This window comes from Papio anubis, unplaced genomic scaffold (genome assembly GCF_008728515.1).
Source record: "Papio anubis isolate 15944 unplaced genomic scaffold, Panubis1.0 scaffold392, whole genome shotgun sequence".
In the NCBI taxonomy this organism is placed as follows: Eukaryota; Metazoa; Chordata; class Mammalia; order Primates; family Cercopithecidae; genus Papio; species Papio anubis.
Genome location: NW_022164080.1, coordinates 26199 through 53218, shown reverse-complemented (window position 1 = coordinate 53218; position 27020 = coordinate 26199). Strand labels below are relative to the sequence as shown.

The 27020-nt window shown below is 36.0% G+C and overlaps 1 protein-coding gene across 1 annotated transcript in view; it reads right to left on the bottom strand.

Moving 5' to 3' along the window:
- The window catches only part of LOC116273143 (disintegrin and metalloproteinase domain-containing protein 2-like), a 28143-nt gene extending 17604 nt beyond the window's left edge, over positions 1-10539 (bottom strand). The window contains exons 1-3 of the mRNA XM_031662099.1: positions 10200-10539; positions 9223-9299; positions 6631-6686 (exon numbers count right to left, since the gene is read on the bottom strand). Of these exons, the coding sequence (XP_031517959.1) occupies positions 6631-6686; positions 9223-9299; positions 10200-10254 (188 nt within the window). The 5' untranslated portion in view covers positions 10255-10539. The remainder of the gene's footprint in view (positions 1-6630; positions 6687-9222; positions 9300-10199) is intronic.
- Positions 10540-27020: the final 16481 nt, after the last annotated feature.

Here is a 27020-nt window from a genome sequence, read left to right as displayed (position 1 = left end):
GAAAATAATGAGGAGGTTTCTCAAAATGCTAAAAATAGAACTAGTGTATGATTCAGCAATCCCTCTACTGGGCGTATATCCAAAGCAAATAAAACTAGTATGTTGAAGAGATATCTGTAATAAACATCTCCCAGGTTTATTGCAGTAGCACTCACAACAGTCAAGATATGGAATCAAGCTTAAGTGTCCGTCAATGGACAAATGGATAAAGAAAATGTGGTATATATGCACAATGGAATAGTAGACAGTCATAAAAACAAAAGAAATTCTTTCATTTGTTAAAGGCTGGATGAATCTGGAGGGCATTATGTGAAGCAGAATAAGCCAGGTTCAGAAAGAAAAATATTACCTGATCTCATTTATATGGAGAGTCTAGAAAATTCAAACTCATAGAAGCAGAGAGTAGAATGATGGCTTTTAAGGGCTAAGAGTGGGGAAATGGGAGATGATGGTTAAAGAGAAGAAAGTTTCAGTTAGAAGTAATAAGTTCTGGAGAGTTTTTGCACACAAGTTAAGTGTAGTTAGTAATGTTTTATACTTGAAAATTGCTAAGAAACTAGATCTCAAGTATTCTCAACCTCAAAAAAGGTAAGTATTTGAAGTGATGGATATGTTAATTAGCTTAATCATTTCACGATCTATACATATCTAAAAATATGTAGCAAACTGTTAATATATATAAATTTTTTCTGTCAATTAGACCTTTATATAACTGGAAGGAAAGAAATATAATTAAATAAAGATATAATGACAAATAAAAACATATATTATTTAAAACAAGCAGTCTTATAATAGAAATATATTAAGAATTCCTGAGATATATCAAAATTAGCTCCAGATAGAAGCACAGAAATGTAGGGAGGACTAAAGAGCACCAGAATTGGTAAATTTTGGTTAAATTAAAATGAATACTGACTTTATAAAAAATAGTAATACTTCATGGAGATGTAAAAATATACAGGTTTGTGATGTGTAAAAAAATAATGAAGGGGAAGCAGAGGGTAAAGGGAGTTAGAGATTTAAGGATCTAAAAACATATGGTAATTGGTAGTAGGAATAATTTGTAATAGATTCAATTACTCAAGAGTTGATATGTTAACATAGAGAACTACTAAAAGAAGAGTAAAAGAATGCATCACAAAGAATTTAATTGAGGAATAATGTATAATATAAATTAGTAGATTCAATCAGATACAGGCAATGAAGAAAAAAAGAGGAATATAAAACAAAAGATCAAACAGAAAAAATAATGTTTCCAAAATCACATGAAAATTTAAACAATCAAGAAGAGTAAGCACACCTTAAAACTGAAGGACAAGTTTGGTTATAAACACCTGTTACAAAGTCATAGTAGTTAAAACTATGACATTTGGACAGATAAATAGACAGGGTTTAAGAATGAGCATTTACATAAAGAGAAGAGAACAAAGAATCCAGAGACTCCTTTATATACAGTCATTTAATTTATAAAAAGATTACATTACAGTGGAGTGAAGAAATATCATTTTTTTTTATTGTGCTGGGTCCACTGGATGCTAATTTGAAAGAAAAATAATTGCCAAAGCATCTATGATGAGGAAAAAGGTGAAAAGGCTTTATATTTAGGCTATCAAGATTTATCATAAACAGACAAATAGACCAAAAAGTTTAATCAAGAGCCTGGAAACAGATAAAACCATATATAAATGTATAATATATAACCATCATCACACAGAAGACATGTACAGAAAGACAGAAGATTCTATAAAGCTCTTGAAACATTTGAAAAATCATACAGAAAAACTAAATTGCTTGTCTACCTTACAGCATATTCAAAAGCCAATTTCTGTTTCAACAAAGACCCGAATGTGAAAGGCAAAACTAAAAATATTTTAGAGGATTATATAAGATTTAGTCATGGTCTTTGAATAAGAAAGGATTTCTTATACAAGATACAAATATAACTTACCATAATGGAAGAATTATCTTTGCCAAATACCATAAGTGTGAAAACACAGGGAGAGAAAAGGTCAGATTAGAAATATCTTTTGACAAAGAACAAATGTCTTAAACATCTTTTGACAAAGAACAAATGTCTTACACAGGCACTTCACAGGGGAGAAATTCCATATGGCTAACTGCTGTATTTAAAAAGTTAAGAGAAATTATTTACAGTTGGAGAAATACATATTAAATCACAGCAGGACATAAGTATATAATTATAAACTTAAAACTTAAAACATCTACCACTATTAATAGAATATATAATTCAGAGGGGTGTGTAAATTAGTATAATGCTTTGGAGGAAATGTATGGTAATTATGAAAATGCATGTAACTTAACCCATCAGTATGCTATTAGTCATATGTGCTACAAAATATTGTGCATATGTCCAAAATAATATATATTTTAACATAACCAAACTAGACAGAAACAAAATGTTCAAAATAAGATGATATAAATTGTTGTATAATCATGAAATTGGATGCTATACAGTAATAAAAATGAATAAATTGGAATTCTTGCAACAACATTGAAAAACCTCACAAACATTATTTTGAGTGACTGAAACTAGAAAAATCATTATAATTCATTTATTTAGAGCTAGAAAACAGACAAAACGAAACCACATTAGCTAGGATAATAAATCACAAATAAAATCAGGAAAATGGATATCACAACAATCCAGAAAAGTAGTGAGAAGGACTGAGGGGCTATTACAGGAAATGATAAACAGCACAACTTCTTGAGTGCAGTCAATATATGTATAAAGTCAGAGGGTTACATAAATATTCACTTCACGACACTTACTTAACTGCATAAACATATTTTATATTTTAATTTATGCCAATTTATTATGCAATGAACATTACAAATTTTTAAAGATAATTGACAGTGATTTTGTGACAGAAAGGAGACCTATTTCCCGGTTTCCATCGCCACTCTTGATATTGAAATGACTGATGAACAATAATAATTTTCAAATACAGGTCTACACTGTAAATAATGGGGTAATAAACTGGCCCATAGGTCAAATCCAGCTGATAGACGGTTTTTGAAAATAGAGTGGTTTTGCAAAATAACCACACCCATCATTTGCAAACTGTTTATGGCTGCTTTTACAACAGCAGGTAGTTGCAAGAGAGTATATAAAGCTCAGAGTCTAAAATATTTACTATCTCCCCTTTGCCAAAATATTTCCTGATTCTATTATATTATAGGGTTAATGGGAATGATCAAAGCAATAAAAACAAAGGCTGGTACCACAGCTGAAAGAGTGAGCAGGTGAAGCTGTGCAAAGTAAGATGGATTCTGGATCAGAACCATACCTTAAGAATAGGTGGTTTAATGTCCTCTGGTCATTAGCATGAGAACACATTATTTGAGACAATAGTGCCCAGCATCAGAACACATTGATGTGAGCCTTTAAATGAAAGGAATAGAGCTAGAAATTTCCTCTCCAAGTTGCTAATAGAAACGAAAAAAAAAAAAAAAAATTAATACCTGCTTCTATCATCTCAGCATTTGTTTCATCCCAGAATTTATATTTTGAAACCTAATCACCAATGTGATGGTTTTAGGAGGTGGTACTTTAGGGAGATGATCAGGTCACAAGGCTGGAACCCTTCTGAATGGAATTAGTGTCCTTGTGAAAGAGACCTCAGAGAATTGACCTGCTTCTTCCACTGTGTGAGGGCACAGCCTGGAGCAGCCATTCAGAACCAGGAAATGAGCCTTCACCAGACACTGAATCTGCCAGTGCCTCAATCTTGGACTTCCCAGTGTCTAGAACTATAAGAAATAAATCTCTTTTGTTTATAAGCTACCCAGTCTATGGTATTAATATTTTGTTATAGCAGCCCAAACAGACTAAGACACCTGCTGTACACAGACCCTGGACAAAAGGATGCTACCCCATACCGACCGAGGCAGAAATAGCATCACGTGCAGAAATGAAAACCCTAAACTATATCTCAGGCAGACGTGAAATGGATTCCAAGCAGCGCTATTATCACTGAAATCCTGAGCTGATAAAGTGTAAACTTTTGACCCAGTTAATTGTCGTGGCAGGAACCAAGTAGAAGCAGCCATAAAACCACTCCCAAAGAGAGGCCTCCACAACACAAAAAAGATTAGAGGATGGTAGAAAATAAGGTTCACTCAAAGGAGCTCATCAGCGATGGTTCCAAACATATGGAAAAGTCCAAAGCTTGAAAACTGGGAGAAATCATGTAGAAAAATAGCAATAATCAAGTAAACTGTGAAACTTAAGAATAAAGAAGTTTTAATGTTGAAATGGATAAAAGACAGAGATAAAAAGCTATAAAATATTTACAAAGCACAAATATGTCACTGTGTACAGAAATCCTAACCATGAAAAACATAGTCATTGAAAAATATTGAGTAGACTAGACATACATAAAGAGTGACACAGAAATCTTCCAGAATAAAGCACAAAATTAGGAATAACAGGAAATGTGAATGAGTACATAGAAATATGTGATAGATAAGTGAGTCAAAAACGGCTAACTTTAGAGAACAAAATAATGATTCACTAAAATTTATATTAAGGGGTCCCAATGTATATTCAGTAGCATCCCAGAAAAGGTTACTAGAGTGAGAAAAAGAAACAATTAAACTTAAAAATTGATGAGAATCTCCATAATTGATGCAAGGATGTTAATTCTCAAACTGAAAATTCAGAGTCCTGAGAGATATTAACAAAAAGATCAATGACTAGCACGTCATAGACAAACCACAGCATCTTAAAAGATATCAGAAGTACACACTGGCTTTGGTGTTACTCTAAATATCCTACTAATCTGGATCTCTTCTCAGGTTTCTCAAGAATACCTTGTGCAATGTCATAAAATTGGTTCCTGGTGTCCTTATTTTGTATATTTGAAAGCCCTTGGAGATGGTCATGTTGCCAGGAAAAGATACAGTTTGGTGCTAGCTCTGCACACAGTCCAGATCTCATTGTCTTTTGAAAGTAAATATTGCTATCACCCTGAGCATCTATAAACTGTTGACCATGCCTGAAACTAACTAGTTACCAGGATACTCTGGGTAGGGACTGACAGGGCTTGAGGTAGACTAATAACAGTAGCCACTAAAGGCTTCAGTACTCCACCAGCGTGGGCAACCCAACAACACTTTATGTTGTCCTATCCCATAATATTATACACCTTATTCTTATCTGATGCAGGTAAAATGTAAAAACAATGAAAGCTTTGAATTTTACTTTTATTATACATTTGGTTATTCATTTCTAAAATGTCTGATTTGTAGTATTCTATTTCTTGCTGCTTATTGATATTTTACAATAATGTTTTGAATGTTTTTGAGCCAAGAGTTTTCTGGCAACGGCTCTTGAATTTACAAATATCTGGTGATTCTCTGATGACAGCTTTGTAATTACTTTCTAATTTTATTATGCTAGTCATTGAGGACATGGTTACTATTCAAAAGATTTTTTTATTTTAGTGTGTGATTTTTTTTCTTAAGTACCTTTTCACCGCTTGTGTGCAAGAAAATAACGACTTTATTTGTAAGGTACACGGTATGTGATTCATCCATTACATCACCATAAATTGTACTGTACATTCTATATATTTTTTCTAATAGAAAAAAGAGCTTATGAAATCTACTGTTATGGCTATATTTTAATTCGGATATTCTTATATGTCTAATTACACTTTACATATTTTGATCTATATTAAACATTTATAAATACTGTATCTGTGATGCAGAAAGTAAGTTCAGAGGATGCCTTATTACTGGTCACTGACTTGCTCTCAGTCTCATCACTTAGCATTCTAAAGTAACAGCTGTTGGTGAGATTCTACCTGGGTTTGCTCTACGTATTTCTTGCAGAAGGCAGCACTTTTTTTTCTTCAGAAAAAAGTAATTTTGAGTCTTTTTTTAATGGTATTTCTTCAAACTAGTACCGTCCATCTTATAAATAGAAAACATTTTCCAAAATTTATGATGTATAAAAAGATTGTAGCTATGGATTCTAGAAATGATACGGATGTATTTTTTATTTTTGTATTGATTTGGTAACTTCACTTGCAGGATTCTGCTTTTGATAATTTGTAGAAGTCTGTTCTTATCACTTGAAGAATCATTTCAATTTTCACTTTTCTTTATTTCTCTGTATATTGTGCTTGTTTTCCCCAAATTCATCAACTGATCTGAGATTGAATTTGGCTAATTACAAATTTTATTTAATTTTAAGTCCTTAATAAGTTGTGATAAAGTATGTAAACTAATTTAAAAATGTGTCATGATTCACAACATCCAGCAATCTGCTATATTCTTTGAAATATACCTTGAATATAAGAGAACTTAAAAACAAGCCATATATATTTTTTATGAGAGATAGAAAATTATCAAAATTCATCCTCTATGAAACCTCTTGGATAATCAAATAAAAATCTGGTGCTACTGGGAACAAGAAAGAGGGGCACGTACACTCTGAATTCAAGTTCTAGGTACGTGTCATATAGGCTTAAATCATATGATAAGGAACGAATGAATGGCAAGTAGCTAGAAATATTTTCAAATGCAAAATTACATTTTGGACAATTTCAAACAAAAATTGTAAGTAGAACAAAGAGAATTGACAAAATAATGATGATTACCTACTTTTGCATTAAATTCGCAGTGTATGGTTTCCCTTCAATTACAATTTTGTAGGATACCTGGTAGGAGAACACAGCAAAAATACAAAGAAAATGAGAAAAATGTTAAAAAGGATAACCACCATTTTACATTCATGATAATTACATTCTAAAACACATTCATTTAATAAAAGGAGAAAAAATTAGAATTCAATGCTGATTTATTTGAATGGCATTTGATATTATAACTCTAGATTTCATAATCAAAATAATGAATAAAATAATGTATATACTTTCTTATTTTTTCATTTTGAAATGTGTGTGTTGATTTTATGTCCTGCAACTTTATTGAATTCATCTGTTTGATCTAACAGTTTTATGGTGGAGTCTGGGGTTTTCTATATATGGGATCATGTCATGTGCTGATAAAGATATGTTACTTCCTTCTGATTTTGGATACTGTTTATATCTTTTTCTCTGTCCTTGATATCAGTACTATGTTGAGAGTGGGAATCCTTGTCTTGCACCACATCTTAAAGAAAAAGCTTTGGCCCGGCGCAGCCGTTCACACCTATAATCCCAGCACTTTGGGAGGCTGAGGCAGGCGGATCATGAGGTCAGGAGTTTGAGACCAGCCTGACCAACATGGTGAAACCCCGTCTCTACAAAAATATAGAAAAAATTAGCCCAGCGTGGTGGCGGGTACCTGTAATCCCAGATACTCGGGAGGCTGAGGCAGGGGAATTTCTTGAACCCCGGAGGCGGAGGTTGCAGTGAGCCAAGATGGCGCCATTGCGCTCCAGCCTGGGCAACCGGGTGAGGTTCCGTTAAAAAAAAAAAAAAAAAAAAAAAGGTTTTAGTTCCTTTCCACTAATTATGATGTTGACTATGGGTTTTTCATAACTGTCCTTAATTATATTCAGGTACCTTCCTTCTACACCTAAACTGTTGAGTGTTTTTAATCAAGAAAGGATGTTAGACTTTGTGGAATGCTTTTTCCTGGTCTCCTGGTGTCTTCATATCCACATGCGTCTATGCTCAGATTCCTTGTTCTTTACAAGGACACCAGTTATATGATATTAGAGCCCATTCTATTCTAGTAAACTCATTTTAATTTAATTACCTCTTTATGAGTCTGCCTCCAAATATGCTTACGTTCTGAGGCATCAGGGGTTAGGACTTCAAGAAATAAACTCTGTTTTGGATTTGGGACAATTGTTCTGAAGATTCAACTTTTTAAAGTCATTTCTCAGTTAAAATATGTTTACTATTACCTCTTCTTCTTTTTCCCCCTATTTCAGGAATGCCAATCGCTCTATGCTTAAGCTTCTAATTCTGTCCTTTTCTCTTAGCCTTTCATATGTTGCATTTCATTTCTTTAGGTGTCTCTGTTCTACTTTAAATCCCTGACTTTTATATTTTCATATTGCATTTTCCACTTTTAGAAGTTGCATTCAGTTATTTTTAAAATCTAGTAATTTTAGGTTGAATGTTCTTATGGCTTTTAGTCTTTATTAACTGTAATAATTTAAAATATATATTTTCATATTACTTTTATAGTATTTGTTGAATTAGCATAATAGCCTCATTGCTTTAAAAAATACTATTAATTCGTTTCTTTATATCTGACACTGTTCTAGGCAAGAAGAATACAGATATTAACAAAATAGACAATTTTTTTTCTCATGAATTTGACAGTTGAAAATGGGCATTTTTTTTTTTTTACTTATTGCAAATCACTATCTTATAACAATCAAGTAATTCTTGTTTGAAATACTTGTCTCCAAATAGATTCTCTGCTTATTTTCTAATATGATTAACATCCCCATAATTCTTTTACATTAAAAATCTTTCATAAAAGCCTCACTGCTTATTTTCTATTTAAATGATTCATTTTATTAATAGATATGCATTCATTTAAAAATGTTTTATATACCATCTTAAGCTATAATGTCTGTATTAGGATGACAAATGGATACATGCTAAGGAAATATTTGCATTTAAATTACCAAGCATCTGCTAAACCAAAAAAGAAAAAAATTGATGTCTCAAGAAACCACATTCCACTTCAGAAATGGATTCTAGAACTTAGTGAAAATGACAAGAAGCTTTTAAATTCTAATTTTAAAAAGAGAATAATAATTCTGAACTAAAATAATCTAAAATAACATAAAGAGTCCTAATCATTAACATATTTCAATCAGGGCTAAAAAATCATTAATATAACATCACTAATTCAAGTGATCATCATCCCATATAAGCAAGCCGAGGCTTACTTCGCAACAATGACAAAAAAATTCTTCCAAATACAGCCTGAACGGTGAGTGAGAACAGAATCTCTAGAACAATCAAGCCAATGATTATTCAAAGACATCCAAGAGGAAGACAGATTCAGAAAATGGACTTGGGGCTTTGATATCCAGCATCACTGCACCATTATTTCTGTGAAACATTGTTGATCCTGGTTCATTTACAAAAGGACTTTTCCATTCAGGGAAAATTGGGTATAAATATAAAATTCAACAGGTGTGCATGAATGGAAAATGGCAGATTAACTTCTTAGAAATAAAATATTTACATGATTTTTAATTTGTAAATAATGTTAGTGATTCATTACCTGCGATTCAATTTCTTCCTTTATTATTGACCGTATTTTCTCCGGAACTGTAATTTGCACAGGTAAACTATCAAAATCTGCAAAATGTGCAAAATGTTTTATTAGAACAATACCCATCATTTCAGAGCTTCTTTTATGAGTTTTTCATCTATATCTCTAATCTCTATTCTATACGCTGCTTCTCAGTTTTATTATCTTCCCATTTCTTTCTAAAATTACAAGGAGGTTTTTTTTCTGGCTTTTAAAATTTTTTTATTTTTTATTTTTTTTGAGACGAAGTCTCTGTCGCCCAGGCTGGAGTGCAGTGGCACAATCTCCGTTCACTGCAACCTCAGCCTCCCGGATTCAAGCGATTCCCCTGCCTCAACCTCCCGAGCAGCTGGGACTACAGGCACGCACCACCACCGCTGGCTAATTTTTTATATTTTTAGTAGAGAGGGGCTTTCACTGTGTTAGCCAGGATGGTCTCGATCTCCTGACCTCGTGATCCGCCTTTCTCGGTCTCCCAAAGTGTTGGGATTACAGGCGTGAGCCACCGCGCCCGGCCATATTTTTTTAAAAAAGAAATGGGTATATTGCTTTAGGAGTATTGCCCTGTAGGTAGGATCTGGTAACCTTGGGTCAATAGGTTCAAGCCCCTCCTCACTCTGGACTCTTCAACTAGAGAGTACAGAAGTTGGGTCTCAACCTTCACTGTCGTGAAAAATGCAAAGCAGGATCTGAAACTACAATTTTGAAGCATCCTCCTAAGGCCTGGGACCTCTCATCTTTCCTAGGTTTCCAGGACGTGTGGGAAAGTCCTTATTCTCTATGGATTTTGGTTGGGGAAGGCGGCAATGTCGGGGATGAGCTCGGAGTTGCCGAGTTGGAAACCTCACAGGAAAGCATCCTCCCAGGGATGTCCAGTGTAACTTGCAGGCAAAGGGAGAGTAGCGCCGAGGGTCCCAAAAGGCTAAAGAAGGAGTTTTTCTACTTACTACTGTCCATCCACAGCCCGCCGAGCCCGCTGAGCAGAAACAGGACGCGCCACATGGCTTGAAGTCCTGGGTCCCAGCCGGAATAATGGCAGTTGGTGGTTACAAGGCTGTTGGGAGCGCGAGATGACGCCCCGGCCACGCAGCTGGAAGAGGCAGGCGGCTGGGAGAGCCCAGGTGGGCTGAGGTTGGGTGCGGTGCGCTGTGGAACATGCGAACTCCCGGGCGCTGCCTCTTGCAGGATGAGCACTCCAGGGGACGTGATGCCTAATTAAGGCAACAACGACAACAAAATCACTTCCAACAGCTGAGGAACAAGAAGATTCATAAACACTTCTTAAGTAAAATTTTAATTGAATGTATATAAACACGTATCAGGAGCTCGAGACCAGTTTCCCCAACATGGAGAAACCCCGTCCCTACTAAAAATACAAAAAAAAAAAAAAAATTAACTGGGCGTGGTGGCAGGCACCTGTAATCCCAGCTACTCGGGAAGCTGAGGCAGGAGAATAGCTTGAACCTGGGAGGCGGAGGTTGCAGTGAGCAGAGATCTTACCACTGCATTCCAGCCTGGGCGAGAGAGCGAAACTCCGTCAAAACAAAACAAAACAAAAAATGAAAAAGAAAAGTATATAATAAATCATAGGTTCACAGGTCAATTAATATTCAAGTGAAAAAAAAAAAAAAAAAAACCAGTGTAATTAGTACCACTATGAAGAAATGAAAAAGAACCACCCAAATCCCCAGATTCCCACCTCACAACCACGACTTCTAAACAACCAAAGATAAGTTTTGTCTGTTTTCGAACTTTTTGCAAGTAGAAACAATCACCGTGTACTCTTTCATGTTTGGGTTTTTTTTTTTGTTTTTTTTTTTTTTAGATGAACAGAAAATTCTTTAAAAGATACAAATTTCTTTTTTTTATTTTAAATTTTTTACTTTTTATTATTTAAGTTCTAGGGTACATGCGCACAACGTGCAGATTTGTTACATATGTATACATGTGCCATGTTGGTTTGCTGCACCCATTAACTCATCATTTACATTAGGTATATCTCCTAATGCTATCCCTCCCTGCTTCCCCCATCCGACGACAGACCCCTGTATGTGGTGTTCCCCGCCCTGTGTCCAAGTGTTCTCATTGTTCAATTCCCACCTGTGAGTGAGAACATGCGGTGTTTGGTTTTCTGTCCTTGCCATAGTTTGTCAGAATTATGGTTTCCAGCTTCATCCATGTCCCTACAAAGGACATGAACTCATCCTTTTTGGTTCTTTTAATCGGATGATTGTAAGGTTCATACAAAGCAATAGTTCTGTTTTATCCTCACCGGTGTATATTACAGATTCAATAAATATAACACCACTTGTTTTTCCATTTTACTATTAATGAATATTTGGTTTGTTTATTGTTCCAACTATTAAAAATAATATTTAGCTACAAATATTCTTCTACATGCCTTTTGGTGTAATAAGTAAGGATTTCTACTGGGTATATTTCTAGAGTGAAGTTGTCGCATCACAGGGTATGTGTTGGTAGATACTTCCGACAAGTTTTCTAAGACTGTACTAATTTATGCTCCCACCAGAAGTGTATGAAAATTCCACTTCCTACACATCAATGCCTACGCTTGTTTTCCTCCTCTCTCTGTCCTTCATTTTAGTTATTTCTGTTTCAATTTTCATTTTCATGGTGGTTAATGAACTTTAGCACAATTTGATCTGTTTATTGCTAATTTATGTAGCTTCTTTGGTAAGAGCCTTTTTGAGACTTCAGTCTGATTTCTCATTAGGTAGCCTTGTCTCTTTTTAATTGAATGTACAATCTGTTGATGAAGTTAAGATGTGATTCCCTTGTTGGATATAATGATTGCAAATATCTTGTATACCGGGGCTTGCTTTTTCACTTTTAATAGAGTTTTGTAGATATAAATTAGTCTTATTCAGAAATTTTATTTTATTCCAAATGTGATGAGGTTTTCAATGGTACGTATTTTATCACAGATGTTGAATTTTATCAAATGCCTTTTCTGCATAAATGATGTGATCATATAGTTTTCTCCATTTTTTGTTAATATGATAAAATTATCGATTTTCCAGTGTTAAACTTGCACTCTTGGAATATACCATATTTGGCCATGATGTCCCCCACCCTTTTACATTTTGTGGGTTTGATTTTCTACTATTTTGTTTTGCATTTTCGCATTCATATTAGTAAAGATATTTCTCTGTAATGTTCTTTCATTGTAATGAACTTACCAATTTTTGTTTCAGAGACATGCTGCCCTCATAAAAGGAATTAAGAATTGTTATCTCTTCCTTTACTCTTTGAAATAGTGTAATGCTGTGAATATTTATTATTTTAGTGTTTCTTAGCATTTAGAAATACAGTGACTATGACCTGGAGTTTTCTTTGTGAGAAGACTTATTTACTTTTTTAATCATGCTTTGAGAAAGCCATGTTTCTGAAGGAATTTGTCCGTTTATTCAGGGTTGTTAAATTATTGACAAAAGTTGTTCTTAATACCTTCCTCTCCTCTAGCAACTTTTTAAGTTCTATAGCACTTGCCGACATCTCTCTTCTTTCATTCTAAATATTGACAATTTGTGATGTTTCTCTTTATGCGGGGTAAATAGTTCTTGGAATTTATCATTTTTATTAAGTTTTACAGGAACTCAATTTTGGATTTCTTTACTTTTTCTATTGTATGTTTTCTGCTTTGTTGATTTTTGTTCTTGTGTTCTTTTCCTTTTTTCTACTTTGGGCGTAATGTTCTTTTTCTAGCTTCTACGGTTGGAAGTTTATATTATTTATTTTAAACATTTCTTCTTTGTAACCTATGTCTTTAAACTAATCTCCACCTATTTCCAAATTTCTATCTATTCATTGCTTTAACTTTACCACTGTATGCTTATACTTTATTTTGATATACTTTACTTTCATTAATATTCAATTCTAAATGTTTTCTACTTTTCTTCATGATTTTTTTTTGCCCCACATGTTTAGTGGTGTTATTTAAATGCCACATATTTGAGCATGTCTTACTTTTTTTATTGATGTCTAACTCAATCCAATTGTGATCATAGATTGTATCCTAAATAATTTCAAGCCATTGCAATTCACTAAGAGAAAATTCATTGCCCATTAGATGGCTCATTACATTGAATGTTTCGAATTAATGCAAACTGTAAAAGAATGCAGACTATTTAGTTGTGGATTATATTATTCTTTAAATGTCAATTAGATCAAGTTGGATAATACATTTTCAAATATCTTATATCCTTATTAATTCTTTTGTATGCTTGTTCTTTTATTATGTCCAACTAAAAATCCTTTTATATTTTTCCTTTGTGTTTTATCAATTTTTAATTATCGTATTTTGGAGATAAGTTTTTTTAAAAACTCATTTAGGGATGTTTTGTCTTTCTGATGAAGTGGACTTGTGTCATTATAATGCCACTCTTTGCCCATGCTGACTTTTTGCCATTAAGTTTATTTTATCTAACACTTCCATAGCCAGATTGTTTTTAATGATTAGAATTTGCTTGGGATATTTTACAAAAATATTTCACTTTAAAGGCATGTCCTTAAAGTTTGTGCATATGCATTTGTGTATAAATAACATATAGATTTTTAAATTCAGTCTGATGATCTTGACTTTAATTGAAGTATTAGGTCCGTTTCCTTACAGTAATTACAGACATGTTAAGTTTATGTCTCTCACCTACTAGTAGTTTTCTATTGTTTTCCTACTGGTTGTCTCGTCTTTTATTTTCACTTTCTTACCTCTTTTGAATAATGGAAGCTGCTTTAAATTTAATTTCACCTGGTCCCTTTAATTTTTAAATATCTATTTGTTCTTTTGGGGTTTTTTAGTGTTTAGAGATTATATTATATATCTTCAACATATTGCATTCCACATACCCATAATAAACAAAGTAAGAATATTGCAACAAGATAATTCAATTTAATTTAATTTTATAGCCACATATTTTACATATATACGTATATGTACAATTAATAGGCTTTTTTTAGGGCTGTTCTAGGTTCAGAAAAATACCCAGTGGAAAAGAGAGTTGTCACGTATCCTTAACTCCACAAGCACAGCATCTCCCATTGTCAACATCCTACATCTGTATGGTACATTTGTTACAATCCATGAACATTGTACACATGGACACATCCTTAACAACCAAATCCATAGCTTACATTAAGGGTGACTCTTTGTGTTGCACATTCTATGAGTTTTGACAAATGTGTAATGATGTGCATCTATCATTATAGTGCCAATCAACATTGTTTCCTTGCTCTGTGTTGCAATTATTCATCCCTCTTTTCTCTCTGACTCCCTGCCAACCACTGATGTTTTTTACTGTTTCCATAATTTTACCTCTTCCAGAATGTAATAATGGAATCACCAGTACTATAGCCTTTTCATTTTGGCTCCTTTCACTTAGAAATTTAAGGTTCCTGGCCAGGCGCAGTGGCTCACACCTGTAATCCCACCACTCTGGGAGGCTGAAGTGGGAGAATCACTTGAGGTCAGGAGTTTGAGACCAGCCTGGCCAAAATGGTGAAACCCCCTCTCTACTAAAAATACAAAAATTAGCCAGGCATGGTGGTGGGTGCTTGTAATCCCAGCTACGTGGGAGACTGAGGCAGGAGAATTGCTTGAACCCAGGAGGCAGAGGTTGCAGTGAGCCGAGATCATGCCAACACTCCAGCCTGGGCGACAGAACGAGACTCCATCTCAAAAAAACAAAATCGAAAAGAAATTTAAGGTTCCTTTACTTTTTTTCATGACTTGATAGCTCATTTCCTTTTAGTGTTGAATATTTCATTGTATGGGATTTATTACTATATCTACATCTCTATCACGAAATATTATATTACTATTTTATTTACTTAATTTCAGTCTCAATTTTTACAGGTTTATATTTATACAGATAAATTCTCTCTGCTCTTAGCTTATAAAAATTGTTTTCAATTTTGTCTTTATTTCTGAAGTGTATTCCTGATGGGTATAACATTCTACATTGACAGGTATTTTTTTCGCAGTAACTTAAGCATTTCATTCCAGTGATTTTTGCCTTCCATTGCTTCTAATGAGAACTAGACTTCGCCTTCTGTTACGTCTAACATCATTCTTCATGTCGTTCTCTCCCAAATTTTTTCTGTGCTTGTTTTAAATAATTTCTCTTTATCTTTGGTTGTCAGCAGTTTGATTATGATACACCTAGATGTGCAATTCCTTTATGTTGGTTATCGCAGAATGTGAAGTGTTTTTTGGGTTTGTGAATTTATATCCTTTATCCATTTTTCAAACTCTCAAATATTTTCTCTTTATATATTTTCCCTATCTTATTTTCTCTGCTCCTCATATTGTGAGTCTGACTGTATTAGACTAGATCATTTTATAGTTTCCCAGGATCTGAAATTCTTCCCTGCTTTTTGAATTACTTTCTTTCCATGTTCTAGTTTGAAAAATTATAGTGGTAGTCTCTGCATTAGGAGAACATAATCTTCCAGTTTGTCCTCAGCTTATGATTGTGAATGTGTTATCAAATCTAGTATAACGATGGTTCAAGAAAGTATTAAGGGTATGCTCATAAAGCACAGAAATGGAGGGGGAAAGAGCTTATTTAAATAAATAATGACAAATACTTTCCAAATTTGAAGAAAGATGTAAATATCAAAGTAGATGAAACTCAAGATTATCCAGTCAAATCCAATCCAAACAAGACTTACTGTAATCAAACTGTCAAAAATTAAAGATGAGAAGATATAAAAAATAGCAAGAGAAAGGAAGCACATCACACACAAAAGAAATTCACGTTACATATCAGATTTCTCAGCAGCAGGCCAGGAAAATAGTGAGATGATATGTTCATAGCACTGCCAGAAAGAAAAAAAAAAAAAAAAAAAACACAATAAAACAAAAAAACAAAAACCTGTCAACTAGGAATACTTCACTAGGCAAAGCTATACTTCAGAAATAAAGAAGAGATAAAGACTTTACCATACAAGCAAACCTGAATGAGTTTATCACCACTAGCCCACCCTTATAAGAAATACTAAAGGAAATTCCTCAGGATGAAAAAATAAAGAGACTAATTAGTAATATAAAAACACAGAGATGTATAAGACTCACTGATAAGAGTAAGTACGCAGTCAAATTCAGAATACTGTAATACAGCAATGGTGGTATGTAAATTATCTCTTTATTAAGAAGGTTAAAAGAGAAAACCTACAAAAAAATGGCTATAATAATTTGTTAAGAGGAACACAATATAAAAGGATGTAAACTGTGGCATCAAAACACATGTAGGGGGAATAAAAAGGTAGGGTTTTTATGCAATCAAAGTTAAGTTTAATTCAAATCAAAGTTAAGCGCTTAAAATAGGCTATTATAACTAGATGATGTTTTATGTAGGCCTCACGGTAACCACACAGCAAAAACCAAAAGTTTAAAACATTAAAAAGTAAGAAATTAAAGCATACCTAGTTTAAACTGTTTTCTGTTGCTATAACAGAATACCACAGACTGGGTAATGAATAAGAGAGGTTTATTGAACTCATGGTGCTAGAGGCTGGAGAAGTCCGAGAATATGAGGCTGGCATCTGGTGAGGTCCTTTCTGTGCATCATGACATGGCAGGAGACATCAAATTGTGAGACACAGCAAACACAGTAGTTCCGGTCTCTACTTCTTCTTATAAAGCCACTAATACCGTTATGGAGAATCCACCTTGATGACCTCATCTAATCATAATTACCACCCAAAGACATGACCTCCAAAAACCATCAGCATATGAATTTTGGAATTTCATTTCCAAGACAGGAAATTTGGAGAACACATTCAAACCATAGCACTGTTACTACAGAAAACCACATAATCACAAAGGGAGACAGTGAGAAAGGAAGAAAGAAACAACGAATCCATATTTTAAAAATACAGAAAACAATTAACAAAGCAGAAATATATAAAGAATTGTTACAATTCAACAAAAAAGAAAAGTAACCCAATAAAAATGGGTAAAGTATTTCAACACATATTTCTCCAAAGGAGATATATTATCAATGACTAATGACCTCATGAAAAGATGCTCAAGATCATTACTAATTAGATCATTAGTCATTAGGCATTGAGAAACAAAATCCAAAACCATAATGAGATATTGCTTCACAAGCACTGTAAATAATCAATAAAATGGAAAATAAGTATTGGCAAGGATTGAAAGAATCCGAACTTTCCAAACACTGATGATGGGAATGGTAAATGGCACAGTTCCTTTGGAAATTAGTCTAGAAGTTCTTCAAAAAGATGGAAAATAGTTTGTCATATTGCCCAAAAATTCCACTCCTAGATATATACCCAAGAGATATAACAACATGGCCGGGCGCGGTGGCTCAAGCCTGTAATCCCAGCACTTTGGGAGGCCGAGACGGGCGGATCACGAGGTCAGGAGATCGAGACCATCCTGGCTAACATGGTGAAACCCCGTCTCTATTAAGAAATACAAAAAACTAGCCGGGCGAGGTGGCGGGCGTCTGTAGTCCCAGCTACTCGGGAGGCTGAGGCCGGAGAATGGCGTGAACCCGGGAGGCGGAGCTTGCAGTGAGCTGAGATCCGGCCACTGCACTCCAGCCCGGGCGACAAAAGCGAGACTCCGTCTCAAAAAAAAAAAAAAAAAAAAAAGAGATATAACAACATATGTTTATTTAAGAACTTGAACACAAATGTCCACAGCATGATTACTCATAATATCCGAAAGGTGGAAACAGCTCAAATGTCCATCAACTGCTGAACAGATTAATATAATGTTGCTTGTTCATTCAGTAGGATTTCAGTCAATAAAATAGAATGAATTACTAATAATGTTAAACCTAGATAGATCTTATAAACATCAAGTTACATAATTTTTCATTCATAAGGGAAAGTCCTTCCCAAAAGGCCCTACCTCTTAATACTATCACACTGGGGATTAAGTTTCAACATTTAATTGTGAGGAGACACAAACATTCAGATAATTACATTGGTGTTTGGTGTAGCTGTTTCTTCTTCTTTTTTTTTTTTTTTGCTTTATCTCTTTCTTTTTTTTTTTTCTTTTTTGACAATTTGCATGAAATAATCTGTTTCCATTCTTTTACTTTCAACCTATTTGTGTCTGAATTTAAACTCTATTTCTTATGGAGACCATATCGTTGGATTTTATTTATTTATTTATTTTTCTAGTCTCTTCCTCTTGATTGGTGAGTTTGAACTATTGATTGACATATAATACAATTGCTGATGAGATAAGATTTAACTCTATCATTTTGCTTTTTTTTTTTTTTTTTGGTATGTGTTTAAGATTTTTTTCCCTCTATTCATTTATAGCTTTTTTTTTTTGGTCAAATAGATATTTTCCAGTGTACTGTAATAATTCCCTCATTACTTCTTTTAACACACTTTTGAATGTTTTTGTAATAGGTTCCCTGAGAATTAAAATTAACACATTAATTTATAACAATATAGTTCAGATTAATACCAACTTAATTTCAGCTGTATACACCAATTTTGCTCTTATAAAGCCCCATTTCTCTCTCCTGTCCTTTGGATTTTGTTGCCAAATAAAATATACACCACCTGAAATGTATTTATAATGATTGCTTTTGAAATTGTCTTTTAAATCAGATAAAATAAAAAGCATTAGAAACAGAAATGTATTTATACTGTGAATTGTGTTACCTACATATTTACCACTGTCTCCTGTCTTTATTTCTTCATGTGGATTTTAATTACTGTCTAGTTTCCTTTCATTTCAACTTGAAGGACTTTCTTTAGTATATCTTATAGGGTAAGTCTGCAAGAAACAAATTTCTTTTTTGTTGTTTATCTGAAGATATCATTATTATCATTTTTGAAGGAAAGTTTCACAAAATGTTGAATTTTTGGTTGACATAGTTTATTTTTCAGCACTTTGAGTATGTCACCCAATTACCTCTAGATTCCATGGTATACAATGAAATCATCTTTGAATCTTACTGAGGATCTTCTGCAAATAATGAGTTGCTTCCTTCTTGCTACTTTCAAGATTATGTATCTCTGGCTTTTGACAGTTTCATTATTATGCATTAGTTATGGATGATTGAGTTTATCATTCTTGGAGTTTGTTGAGCCTCTTAGGTGTGTAGATTATTGTTTGTCATCAAATGTGGAAGTTTTCAGACCTTATTTCTTCAAATATTCTTTATGCCTTTTTATTTCTTCCCTCTCTTTTCGGACTCCCATTGTATGTTTGTAAGTCTGATTGTGTGTCACAGGTCTGTGAAATTGTCATTTTTCTTTCCTTTCCTTTCCTCACCTGAATTTCTTCAATTGATGTCTCTTTAAATTCTTTCTTTGCTTTGAAACAAAAGCAACAAATACTGTACGTTCTCTTACAGTAGGGAGCTAAATATTGGGTACACAGGGACATAAAGATAGGAACAACAGGCCCTGGGGAATACAAGAGTGAGAAGGGAGGAAGGGAGGGAGACCAGGGTTGAAACCATGATTGACAGGTTCAGTCATAATCCAAACCCCAGCACTGTGCAATATACCTTTGGAACTAACTTACACATGTGCCCCCAAGATCTACAATAAAAGTTAATTTAAAAAAAGAAATGGGGAAGCAGATTTTTATTTAAATAAATAAATATGTTCACTGCTTCTCTTCTGCCTGCTCAAAGCTGTTGTGAAGCCTTTCTAGTTAATTTTTTCTTTGAGTATTGTACTTTTTAACACCAGAATTTCTTTTTTGATTGTTTTTTATAATTTCTGTTCTTTTCTTGATATTCTCTATCTGGTGAGTCATGATTTTCATACTTTCTTTTAATTATTTAGACATGATTTCTTTTAGGTCTTTGAATATATTTAAAATAGCTCATTTCGTGTCTTTGTCTAGCAAGATCAACATTTAGGATTCCTCAGGGAAAGTTTCTACTGCTTGTTTCTTTCTTGTGTATGGACCATAATTTTTCTGTATGTCTCATAAATTTTGCTGAAAATAGAACATTCCAAATGATATCATACAGCAACTCTGGAGGTCAGATTCTTCCTTTCTCCTGAGGATTACTATGACTTCTGCTTGTTATAATAGTTGTTTGTTTAGAAGCTTTCCTCAAATCATTCTGCAAAGTCTGTATCCATTGTTGTGTGCGGTCACTGAAATCTCTACTCAGATTTGTGGTCAGCTAATAATTAGACAGAGCTTATTTTAAATGTCTGGTGCCAACAAGCCTCCCAATGGGCTCTGTGTGCCTACTCTGTGATATCTTCAACACTGAACCAAACCGCTGAAAATCTTCTTAGCCTTCACCGCTTGCTTGCTCAGAGCTTCAAGGTCAGCCAGAGATAAGAGTTTAGGGCCTTCTCTTGGTCTCAGGTATCTTCTGTGCGTGTGGATAGCCCTACACATCCTTGTTGCCTTTCAGAGTTTAGGTTTTCAAAGTTTCTGTGAATATCTCACTCCCTGATGCCTTCTGTTAAATATTTTGGTCTGTCTGTTGTTTGTTCAAACTGTTATCCATTGCCTCAGGCTGCTGAAAATTTAAAACACCTGCCTGTAAATTGTTTTTTACAAAGGATCCTGGGAAGAAAAGCTTTTTGTATACACCTTCTAGTTTTGTATACACCTTCCAGTTCAATCTAATACAAGCATTCTTGCAAGTGGAGTCTTCTGGAGAATGACCAAACAGGTCAAATAATCCTTGGAGCTCCGTGTCTGTTGTGCTTCGTCCAATGCCTACCAGGCTGCACTAGAAATGCAGGCTGTTATTTTTCGAGGACATTGTAGATCTGGAGAGTGATAGATAGGCTAGGACAGATTAAAATACCACAAAGTTTACTGTTCTTACTGAGATTTAGCTGTCTGTCTTGAATAAATGTTATCTGGGTGACTGCAAGCCTTTGAATTTCCAGAGTTATGAAAAGTTGATTCTGAGAAATTTTGACATTTGCTTATTGCTTATGGAGAAAAGAATTTTCAAAGATTAATATACCGCGACTTCTGACGATGCCCTATAGTCATGTAGAACTATTTTTTAAATTTTGTATAGGTCAGGGAACATAACAAAGCTATTCTGTTAGTTTTACCATTATTGAAAGTTATGTTTTATGCACAATTCAATGTGAATACACATGAATCTGTATTTTTTTTCTTTCCTTTCTTAGATATATAGTCTTCTTTTTCTGGAGTATGAAATTTAAATGTACTTTTGTATTTATCTCAAAAACTCAAGCTCTAGTGAATCAAATATCACTATCATGAGTAGTAATAGGTCTCTAATCCAATAGTTTAAGGGAAAGATAGATTTATTAACATTTATTGAGAAGTGCAACAACTCAAAAGTTTGGGCAGACCAGCAATTTACCTGACTCTACTTCTTTAAGAGTTTCCCCATCGATTACTGAATACCCTTTGTGTCTTTTTCCTTCAATTACCCAGGAAGAACCATGTATGAATAAGTGTCGTCCTGTTTTGAAGGGGGTCTCCCCTAGGTCTGGTCTGACCTTTGGTAGTCAATTAAATTTAGACATAAGTGCTCCTTCTTTAGATTTGGATCTCCTGTTAGGAAACCTGCTGGGATGAGTGAATTATTAGTAGTTAAGGTTAAATCATCTTTTTCTAGCAAAATAGCCTTATATTTCAGGATTCTGAAGTCAGCAAGCTACCTCCCAGCTTTTTGATTTAGTACTGCTCTAACTTGGCAGGGTGTGCTTACAGTTAACTTTGCTTAAAAGTTAACTTTCTGCTTTCTTCAACTAATATTGCCGTAGTGGCAACAGATTGAATGCATTGAGACCCATTGAGGTGACAGGGTCTAAAACATTTGATAAGAAGGCTACAGGCTGCTGGCGGCCACCGAATTCTTGGGTAAGCATTCCTATAGCCCCTCCATTATTTACATTGACAAAAAAGACGAAAGGGCTTTTCTGGAGAAGGCAAAGCTAACACTGGGGCAGTCATAAGTCTTTCTTTTAATTCCTCAATTTGGTCGACTTCCTCAGAAGTCCACAGGACTCAGATTTTTCTTGAGTACGCTTCTGGTATAGCAACTTACTGCGTAAGGTATATGAGTCAATCCATGAGCAGCAGTATCCAACTAATCCTAGAAACTTTCCGAGCTCATGCTTCGTTTGAGCAAGGGTAAAGACACAATGCCTTCAACTCACTCCAGACCTATTCTCCGCTTGCCTGCACTTATTAAATGGCCTAAATATTTGACCTCAGATTCTACATACTGAAGCTTTTTCTTTGAGACTCATGATCCCTCAGAGTGTAGATGATCAAGGGTATGTATGGAAAAAGTGTTTACTTTTTCTACAACCTCTCCTGATACGAGGATATCATCAGCATACTGGAGTATGCATATGTGCTTTGGAACAGAAACCTTTTCTGGCACTTATTCTAGACTCTGACTAAACAGGTTGGATGTGTCTGTGAACACTTGGAGCAAAACTGTTCACTGATACTGTTGTTTTCACCCTGACTGCAGGGCTTCCCAGTCAAAGGCGAATATGTCTTGGCTATTTTCAGCTATGGGGCAAAAAGTGTCTTTTATGTCTATCACAGTAAAACATTGGTGATTATATGGCATTTTACTGAGAATAGTGTAAGGGTTAGGGACAACAGGGCAAGTGGTTTGGACTCTTTGGTTGGCAGCTCTAAGATTATGTACTAACTGGTATGGTCTGTCTGATTTCTTGACGGGCAGTATTGGGGTGTTATAAGGAGACACACAAGGCTCAAGAAGCCCATTTTTCATGAGACTTTCAATTATGGGCTTTAACCTGATCTGTCCTTCTAAAGGGATAGGGTATTGCTTCCTCCTCAACACTTCCTCGGGGCTTTTTAGCTTGATGTGGGTTGGGGGAATGTGAAGTTTTCCTCAGTTTCCTTCTCTGGACCAGACATCGGGGTGAATACATTTCTCATTTGCGGTGGTGAGTAAATTTAATGAGGTGAGGAATCCTTTTGGACTAACTTGTAAGCCTATGTCTAACTTCAACATTAAGCCTCTTCCTAATAAGTTAGTTCCTGCCTCAGGGGGTCAACAAAAATTGGATATGAGTCAATCGTTCTTGGTATTTAACTTCTGCATTTTCTAAGACTTTTGCTTTAAATCCTTCTCCTTTTACCCCAGAGACTAAAAGGTCTTCTGAAGAGCAGGCAATGTTAGATGAAGGAAAACAAACGGAGGAGCGAGTGGCCCCTGAATTAACTAGAAAGGTGGTAAACTCATGATTGGGTCCCAATTCTAAATTTATCAAGGGCTTCTGGTGGGACTTGAAGTAAAAGAGACAGAGTCCCTGACCGCCCTCAAAGGGCATGAGGGGCAGGGCTTCTTTCTCTCTTTCTCATTCGGGACATTCTCTTTTGAAGTGGCCTGCCCTTCCACATCTGTAACACCTATCTTGTCCTTCTTCTCTCCCAGCTCTAGGATTTTGTGACTTTGTTCCCTCGTACTCTTTAGAGACTGGTAGATGAGGGCCTCGTTCCTCTAGATGGAGGCTTGGGTCTTTTAAACAGCAGTCTGGACCCTTTGTAGTTTTTGGCCTCCTGGAAACTTTGTTTAAAAGTATGTGGATTTGGCGCCACCCGCTAGAAAGTGAATAGCATAAGTTTTGCCTTTTGTTTCTGTTTCTTTTTATGTCTTCTAACATGTACTTTTTGAGCTTCTCTGAGAAGTTCACTAAGAGGTTGGCCTTCCCAATTTTTTAATGTTTGTAACTTTTTTGAAATATTTAACCAACTCTTAGTGACGAAGTGGAGTTTTAACAGTCCTTGTCCAAGGGGGTCTTCTAAGTTTAGGGCTGAATATTGTTTCATTTGGTCCTTCATTTTATCCAGAAATTTCATAGGCCCCTCATCGTTTTCCTGTTGTATATCAAGTGCTTTAGAAAGGTTGTGGGTTGGGGTACTGATGTCCTAATTCCCTTTATTATTATTTCCCTTAGGTCTTGCATATTTTCCTGGTGAGCTGGGTTATTATTGTCCCACCAGGGGTCTCGGCCGGGAAACTTTTGATCCGCGGTAGGAACATCTTGACCGGGAGCTTGTTCATGCTCCCAAATTGCCATAGCAGCCCCATGGATCATCCCTCTCTCTTCCCCAGAGAAGAGAATGCCCAGAATGGACACTAACTCGACCCAGGTGTATAACTGAAGTCCCAGGAATTGATTAACTTGATCTGCTACTTCATAAGGGTCATATTATAATGGCTTGAGTTCCTTCCTTAAATGCTGGACTTCTGAACTAGTTAAGGGAGCACTTACAAAGTCAATGGCCCCCACTCCTTGTGGTACTTCTTTCAAGGGGAAGAGAGTCAGAGCTGCCTCCTTAGATGTGCAGGGAAATGGGAAATTTTGGATATCTCTTTTACATTGTTCTACTTCATGTTGGAGTCCCTTCAGGGAGGGGCACTTAGGCTGAGAGCGAACAGGTTCATGGGTGATGATTCCCAGGAATCAGGATTGTAAGAAGGAGAAATAACGTGGGCAGGGGAAGAATCTGGGGCAGGATCTGGGGCGGCAGCTGCCCGAGGGGAAGTATTGAGGGCACTGAGTGGGGGAAGGCGGTATAGGGGATCTCATGCACTGGAGTCCTTTGGCATGGGAACTAGCTTTTCTGAGTCTTCATTGTGGGGTGCTAGATTGGGTGTTTCCCTAGTTTTTTTAAGGGATAGAGAAGGACAGGTCCCTCTCTCCAACAAAGAGCATAGTCTAGTTTCTCTTGAGACACTGGACTTTTTTCATTTACTTGTCAAATTAGGAGTTGACACATCACAACCTCATTCGACCCAAAATTTGGCCAGAAGATTGAGGGTTTAAGGAGGGAACTCTGGGTCCAAACGAAACAGCAATATTTTATCATTTGTTGTCTGTTCTTATGTTTAGTTCTCTTGTTTTTCCAATATTTTAACATGAGACCTAGGGGACAATTTGGGGAAATATCTTTATTGCTTTTTTATCCTTTTTACTTCCCATTGTGCTTGGAGTATTTCCCATGTTGGGTCCTAGTTAGGCTCAGTTTTTCGTGTTAGAAATCTCTTGCCTGTCCTTCCCTGGAGGCTTATTAAGGCTCATTGAGTATGAGGAATTCCTTATCTATCCTTCCATGGAGGCTTATTAAGGCTCAATGCCCTTGTATGATGTATCTCTTGCCTATCCTTTAGCCCCACCTGCTGGAAGTTCCTGGCACCTTTCTTTTGCTTCGTCTGCTCTGGCCGCTTCCCTTGCAGGAATATTTCAGATCCCTCTTAGCATTGATGGCAGGTCAGTATAAACCCCTGATGGGACCCCCCAAGGGCCGCCCTAAGCCATATGAGGTGACCACAGAACTGCAGATTGGACTCACTCACTCCGCACAACAGTAGTGCTTGCTACCATTCACACACTTTTAACCTCCAGAATCCGGAACACCAAGGAAGTACTTTGTCGCCCCTGCGACTTTTCTTAACTTGGTCTTTGCAGAGTTTACCTAGTCGCTGCGGTACTTGAGCCCGCGTTTCCCAAGCTGCCAGTTTGTTCTTTTCCTGCGTTGCTGAGAGTCTGAGTTTATTCGTCAAACTGGGTGGGTCTGGATTCCTCACCTTGAGGCCACCGCAACAAGGTGACGGGGCGCGCCTCCCCATGGTAAAGTACTGGAGACCCCTCCCCAGAGGAGAATGGGCTCCCTGTACGGGCCACCAAAATTGTTACAAATGAATTTCCGTTGCCGCAAAAGAAATAGCACTCAAACATAAATTTAGTTTCCTCAGCAAGGCAATTTACTTTTGCAAAAGGATGCCGCTCGTGTCAATTAAGATAGCAAGTGCAGCCGGGCGCGGTGGCTCAAGCCTGTAATCCCAGCACTTTGGGAGGCCGAGACGGGCGGATCACGAGGTCAGGAGATCGAGACCATCCTGGCTAACACAGTGAAACCCCGTCTCTACTAAAAATACAAAAAATTAGCCGGGCGTGGTGGCGGCGCCTGTAGTCCCAGCTACTCGGGAGGCTGAGGCAGGAGAATGGCGTAAACCCGGAAGGCGGAGCTTGCAGTGAGCCGAGATCGCGCCACTGCACTCCAGCCTGGGCGACAGAGCGAGACTCCGCCTCAAAAAAAAAAAAAAAAAAAAAGATAGCAAGTGCACAACAAACAAAGGAGACCAGGGAGTTTTTATATCCTTAAAGCGATCCCCATGTCTGTGTCCTTCCCCATGGGCTGGGGTCAGACCACACAATCTGAGCTGACCCAATTGGCTACTTGTAAGTATTTTTCTACATATGGAAGGGAGGGGGATGTGAGGTACAGTGGTGGAGTGTGTGAGACGTGCAGTTTCAGGGGAAAAATGGGTACAGGTAAACAAGGGAACAGATGTGAGTTACTGATTAGAACTCACGGGAGGTTGCGGCCCACATCATGCACACAGTTACTGTTTACAGTAACTAGGGGCAAGGAGAAACAAGAAAGTTGAGTTTGAGAACAAAGGGTAAGGAAGTTAACAGTCTAAACCTTTTGAAGAGAAACTCAGAAAGATTCATTGTATTTTACATGTATTTGAGTACCTGCTTTCAATTCTTGTGAGAGTATACTTGGAGTGGAATTGCTAGGTTATATGGTATTTTTATGTCTAACTTTTTGAAGAATAGCCACACTTTCCACAGTGGCTAAACCATTTTTCAATCCTAACAGCAATATATGAGGATTCCAATCTTGGCAGTATTTGTTTCTTCTTTTCTTTCTTTAATATAGCCATTCAAGTAGATGTGAAGTGATATCTAACTGTAGTTTTGATTTGCATTTCCCCAGTGACTATGAT